Consider the following 6,620-nt stretch of genomic DNA (forward strand, 5'->3'; position numbering starts at 1 on the left):
GAGTGACATGCCACGCAGGAGAGTCCTCCACATAGGGGAACCCCACGTGCAAGGAGTGCACCCCTCAAGGAGAGTTGCCCCGCGTGAAGGAAGTGCAGCCCACCCAGGAGTGACACCACACACACGGAGAGCTGACACAGGCAGATGACACAACAAAGAGACACAGATTCCCAGTGCTGCCAAGAATGCAAGTGGACACAGAATGCTCAGCAAATGGATACAAGAGAGCAGACAATGGTGGGGGGGATGGGCAGAGAAATAAATAAAATAAATCTTAAAAAAAAAAATTATCCCCCTGTGATGGTTAGGCTACTGTGTCGCCTCAGCCAGGTAATTGTGCCCAGATGTTTGGTCAAGCAAGCACTGGGTTAACTGTAATGCAAGGGCATTTATGGACTTTAGTCACCATTGACTTTACTACAGTGGTAAATCATAGATAGCTGGTTATAATTACATCAATCAAGGATAGTGCCATCAGCAATGAGTGACGCTTAACCCCTATCGGTTGAATCCTTAAAAGGGAAGTGATTCCAGCATTGAAAGAGAATTTCCCTGCTCGTCTTTGGACAGCCAGCATCTCCCAGAACTCGTCAAGAACCTTCATTGGATTTTCATTGGAGCTCCTGGTTGCAACCTGCTTGCAGAACCTGCACTTGTGCGTCCCCACAGCTGCGAGAGAGACTCTGATAAATCTCTTACTATCGATGGATATCCCTTGTTGATTCTGTTTCCCTAGAGAACCTTGACTAAAATACACCAGCGAAGAGAAGACTCAAACAGCTAAAACTCAGGGAAAGATGAGCCATTTGCCTAGTAATTTGCAGATGAAGAGAACAGAGCAGCTGAGCAGCTGATAAGGACTGAAAGGAAGTTAGCCATATGCCAGGCTGAGATAGGAAGTCCTGAGGGATGAGCCCTGTACCAGCCTACAGCTGAGATCAGAAGAAGCTGGGCTCATAGAGCCTTAAGAAGAAGAAGGGCTCTCTGGGCTCGGAGTTGGTTCACGGCAACATGGCGAAACGCACCAAGAAGGTTGGAATCGTTGGTAAATACAGAACCCGTTATGGCGCCTCCCTTCGGAAAATGGTGAAGAAAATTGAAATCAGCCAGCATGCCAAGTACGCTTGCTCTTTCTGTGGCAAGACCAAAATGAAGAGAAAAGCTGTGGGGATATGGCATTGTGGTTCCTGCATGAAAACAGTAGCTGGTGGTGCCTGGACCTACACCACCACCTCTGCAGTCACAGTAAAGTCTGCCGTCAAGAGACTGAAGGAACTGAAAGACCAGTAGGAGCACCACAGTTTGGACTGTATCTAGCCTGTAATAAATGGGTTAATTTGTGTAACACCTTGGTTTGCTAATTGTATTTATTTGACATTTTGATTTCCCTTGACTTAATTTTGCTTTCTCAAAAGAGACTTGGAAGTGAAAGTCATTCTAGTTTGTATTGGAAGAACACACTGAAATGGTTTTCCTCAATCCAGTCGAATAATATGACTTGACACGAATATAATAAACCTCATAGGTTTGTGTTTTAGCTTTAAAAAAAAAAGAAGAAGGAAGGAGAGACCAGACAGAGATCACCCACCATCTTGCTTCAACATGTGGCCACTGACTTTGGTGAGAAGGTAGCCTTGAGTTGTACTCTTTAGGGCCTTGCAACTATAAGTTTTACCCCCAACTATATACACTTTATAAATACCAACAGATTTCTCGTAATTTGCATCAGCACCCCTTTGGCTGACTAATACATTCCCCTAAAGCACAACATTTATTCTTTCTGCTGAAATCTCTTTTCTTCACCAACATGCCAGAGTAGAATAGGGTGAGGACTTTTTATCTTCATCATTTTTTACTATCTGCGAAAGTAATATATACACTTTGTAAAGATAAACTCAGATAATACAAAAGAAAAATAAGGATAATGGGATCATGTTATACATCTGTTTCGGCACTTTCCTTTCTGGACCAAGTACCTGGGCCTCTCTTCATGTCCATCTTTCCCCTGGGGAGCACCCTCAATAGATTTAAAGACCTGAGATCTAGCTTAAGAGATGGGATGGGGGACTGATGTTTATTTTAATATCTATTAAACATTCCTTCTATACTGACTGCACCCTAATCCTGACCCAGGTATAAATATATGGAACTAAGGGTCTTATCTGGGCAGAGCTGTGCCCAGCAAAGGATGAGTTTTCCATCCTTTATCAGAGCTGGCTCTCCTGCAAGGGCCTCTTTTGGGCAGGAAACTGCACGTCAGCTACTGCCAGGGAGAAGAATGCTAATTACTTGAGCACAGCTGTAATTGTCCACATGCAAGGAAGTCAACTACCACCGGGTTTCTGGATGTGGCAACTCAAAGACGGGAGCTAATTAAACCAGGGAGCAGGGCTGAGCCCCAGCCAGGAGCAGAGCAGGGCCCCTCCTACACACGGTGGGCTCGCAGCTTCATTTCCATCACAAGAAGTCCGTAAGTGGAGATGGTCTTGCCAGAAGGCTGGAACAGGAGATAGCAGCTGGTGCTGGGTCACTGCCTTCCACGGAGGTGCCTGCCCCCTTCCCTAAGGGAGTTGGGCAAAGGACCAAGAGGATGGCACCCGCGGGGAGAAGAGCTCATTTCAACAGCGACACCTTGTGGCAGGACCAGCAACAACAGCCGAAATTCCTGGACACCATGGTTTTTCAGTTTTCTCTCGTGGGGGTTAGAGTGCCCCAAAATCAATAAAAGTCCCTGAGGAATCCCTGAGGGAAGAGGGGCCTTGGAGAAAAATTAAAAATATATTCATGAAAAAAAAAGACAGAAAGAAAGAAATTAAAAATTAAAAAAACAAAGAAGAAAAAATAACAAAACAAAAAATATATATATTCATATGGAGCAAATGTAGTTCAAGTAGTTGAATCCTGCCTCTCATTTAGGAGGTCCCGGGTTCAAGCCCTGGTTTCTCCTAAAAACAAGCACAAACGAACAAATAAGTGGGAAAAAAAGGAAAAACCTCACTGGGGAGTAGATGTAGCTCAGTGGTTGAGCACCTACCTTCCACGAACAAGGTCCCAGGTTCAATTCTGATTCCTCCTTTAAAAAATACATTCTCATGATAAGCGGGGTAGGATAATAGAATTTCTTAAGTTAAATATTAAAATGAATGTGAACTAAATTTGTGTCTCAAGCTGATGTATAACAATAAAATAACAATAAAGGCAGCGTCTCTTTGCTATGTACCCTCTGAGATACATTTACGCTTCATGACAAAACCTGTAAGACTTTTATTTTCCTTATTTGAGGAAACTGAAGGTCAGAAAAATTAAGGAACTTGCCCAAGTGTACACTTGGCAAGATGTAGTAAAGTGGTTATTCAAACCTAAAACTGTCTATTCCCAAACCTAGAGTCTTTTCATGATTCTGGGGATGAAGGGGAGTGGTTGAGGAAGCAGTGCCTAGTAGGGAAGAGAGGGCCCCTCATTACATTCTCAGACCCCCCTAAATGTGGAGGTCTGAGAGATCCCACAAACGCAAGGGTAATGTTCCTACCAACTGAGAATTCCAGTTTCTAACATCACCATCGCCAGCCCAAATCTCACAAAATATCTACCCAGTGTCACCTCCGATTTCCCGTTACAGCTGGTAAAAATTATGGCAGTGTATCAATAAACAGTATTTCTTCTAACTGTTAAATGTCACACTGATTTCCTAGGTTCAGTGCCCAACTTGTTTTAGTTCACCTATATTAATTGATAGAGGTTTGTAAAGCATGATTGATATATTAAATTGATATGACCTATCTATCTGCTATTGGCACACATCTGTGACAATAGAAAGAGTTCTCAAAGAAAAAACATTTCAGTTTTCAATTATCTCTACAAATGCCAAACACAACTCAAAGAAATCCCAGCCTGACATTCAACCCTCCTCCTCTCTCCTATATCTCGGTCTTTGATTGGGACTGAGGATTTATTAATCTGGTATCATTTGTTTGCAAGAAAGAGAAACAGACTACACTTGTTCTTGGGAAATTGTGACTTTAAGAGAATTTTTTTCTCAATTTTCCTCCATAAGATCATCATGAACTTAGACAACAGCGACTGTGTAAAGGTTCTGTTAAAAACAAATTTGTTAATATTATCAAATCTCAAAGAGTAAAACCTGATGCATAGCTTCAAAGTAGAAGCCAGTAGATAGTTCTGTATAGGCTTGATAGGTGTGGTCTAAGAGGTTTATTATTTAGAGAAGCAGGTAAACACCCAGGGATCTAAAAACAGAAACAGAGTTGCTTCCTTCTGGAGAAGGGCAGTAAGATGGGAGTGGTAGAACTTCTATTTTTCTTTATAAACCTTTCATTCAGTGTTTGAATCTTTTTAAATATGTGTACGTACTAAAAATACATTTTGTGTGTGTGTAGTTTTTTTATTATTGGAATTTTTCAGATTTATTTAAAAGACAGTCCTTTACATTTTTATTTCTATGGTTTAGGTACATACATTATGTTTCCTCAAAATCGATTTCAGATGGACAAGCAGTCAACTTATAATCACCGGAAACCTACCAAAAAAAAAAAAAAAGGAAGAGTGGAAGAGTGATCATAACTTGGAAGAAGAGAGAACGTAACACATCCATGAGCCAATGAGATCTTTGTGATATGAAAGTGAAACTCAAGCAATGCCTGGACAAAGCCTTGCAGGACAATGGTTAAAAATTCCAGAATTCTTCTGTATGACAGGCGCAAAAAAAAAAAAACATTTTTAATTAACTAGAATAAAAGGAAACAGACTCTGGGTGCCCACTATGTACAATACAGCTGAGCCTTCCCTCTCAAGGAGTTCAGTGAGGAAGGCAGAGCTGAAAACAACTAACAGATAATACTGCTCCCGAAGGACACACAGTTCTACGGCACTGAAACAAGAAGGGGCTCAGGGCACCCTAGGGGTCCATCAAGGAAGACTTAACGGAGGCAGGAACATCTGAAGTACAAGGAGTCTAAGAACAGCCTCTCTCTCCTGCCCCCAAGTCTTTAGAATTGGGGGAAAACACTTCTTTAAGTCCATGGCAATCCCCGAAAGCAAGAAGGAATGCCGCTGGTGGACCAGTAGCCTTGGTAAGCAGCTGCGGAGTAAGGGGCAGTCGATGGGTAAAAGGAACAGCAGCCCAAAGTCTGCTCAGAAAACTGGTAAAGCGGGGCACCAGCTGCAGGCAGCGCCCAGCCTGGAGGCATGCGAGGGGCAGCCCAGGGGGCCTGTCACTAGGGGATGAGATCGAGATCCACAGGATGGGCCCTGCATGTCAACCCACTTCCCATTGAGCAGGGACAGGGTGCCCCCCCCCCCCAGTGGAAAAGCAGGACAGTACAATGCAGCAAGGAACCTTCATGAAGGGGGGAAGAAACATAAAGCAATACTATGTGCTGCCATAGGGATACACTGATTTATAGAAACACATTGAAAAGGTGCAGAAGAATACATACAACTGACTGGGGTTGAGTTTGGGGGAAAGGTTAGGACTGGTAGTAAAAGAGAATGTTAGCTTTCCCTGGTTGTTTGGATTATTTAACACCAAGAACATAGCTGTGTATTTCTATAAGCCTGCATTATTAGAATGACTTAAAATAATTTTAAACGAGAAATGGATGGTGAACTAGTTTGTCTTCGCCATGTACCTGGACCAAAAATAAGAGTCTTCAGTGCTTGACAACATCTACCAAAGGGTTTAGGCACCGTCTTGGTTCCAGTTCTATCCATCTTCCAAACACTTAGGAAAGTTTTCGCTGAAGGCCATTCCCTTGGTGTGTCAGGGGAAGCATAACCCTTGCTGGCTTCAGCCACCCCCCACACCAGCACTCCCCGCAGCCTTCTTGGTCTCTGAGTTAGACCCTCCCTATCCCTGCTATAGCTTAGCAGCTTATCTCAGCCCACCGCAGCTCTCTTTTGTTCTACTGTCAGTCCTGGCTCCGTCCCTCCTCGGGCAGAATTGGCTTTGTGTGTGTGTGTGTGTGTGTGTGTGTGCGTGAACTCTTTTATTTATTTTTTTAAATTTTTATTTATTTCTCTCCACTTCCCCCCCTCACCCCCAAGTTGTCTGCTCTCTGTGTCCATTCGCTGTGTGTTCTTCTGTGACCGCTTCTATCCTTATCAGCGGCACGGGAATCTGTTTCTCTTTGTTACATCATCTTGTTGTGTCAGCTCTCCTTGTGTGCGGCGCCATTCCTGGGCAGGCTGCACTTTCTTTCGCGCTGGTCGGCTCTCCTTACAGGGCGCACTCCTTGCACATGGGGCTCCCCTACGCGGGGGACACCCCTGCGTGGCAGGGCACTCCTTGCGCGCATCAGCACTGCGCATGGGCCAGCTCCACACGGGTCAAGGAGGCCCGGGGTTTGAACCGCGGACCTCCCATGTGGTAGGCGGATGCCCTAACCACTGGGCCAAGTCCACTTCCCAGAATTGGCTTTTTATTCAAATCTCTGAGCTTCGGTTTCTTCCTTGGAGAAATGATAGCAATAATCATCATAATGGCTTTTACAACGGGTTGCTGCAAAAACTCAAAGGAGAGCACAGAAACTGAAGCTTGTTTACTTAAAAAAAGCAGGAGGGGATGTTTTGTCTTTGGAAAACACTGAATATTAGCTCCAAAT

At 43.9% G+C, this 6,620-nt stretch overlaps 1 protein-coding gene across 1 annotated transcript; it reads left to right on the top strand.

Moving 5' to 3' along the window:
• The first annotated feature begins 993 nt into the window (after positions 1 to 993).
• On the top strand, positions 994 to 1,302 carry LOC101420727 (large ribosomal subunit protein eL43-like). Its single transcript, XM_004468086.4, has one exon. The coding sequence runs from the start codon at positions 1,012 to 1,014 to the stop codon at positions 1,288 to 1,290; it is 279 nt and encodes a 92-aa protein (XP_004468143.2). The 5' UTR covers positions 994 to 1,011; the 3' UTR covers positions 1,291 to 1,302.
• Positions 1,303 to 6,620: the final 5,318 nt, after the last annotated feature.

Source organism: Dasypus novemcinctus, chromosome 3, assembly GCF_030445035.2.
Source record: "Dasypus novemcinctus isolate mDasNov1 chromosome 3, mDasNov1.1.hap2, whole genome shotgun sequence".
NCBI lineage: Eukaryota > Metazoa > Chordata > Mammalia > Cingulata > Dasypodidae > Dasypus > Dasypus novemcinctus.

Coding starts and splice junctions, on each gene's coding strand:
- LOC101420727 (XM_004468086.4), top strand. CDS start 1,012: ATGGCGAAACGCACCAAGAAGGTTGGAATCGTTGGTAAATACAGAACC.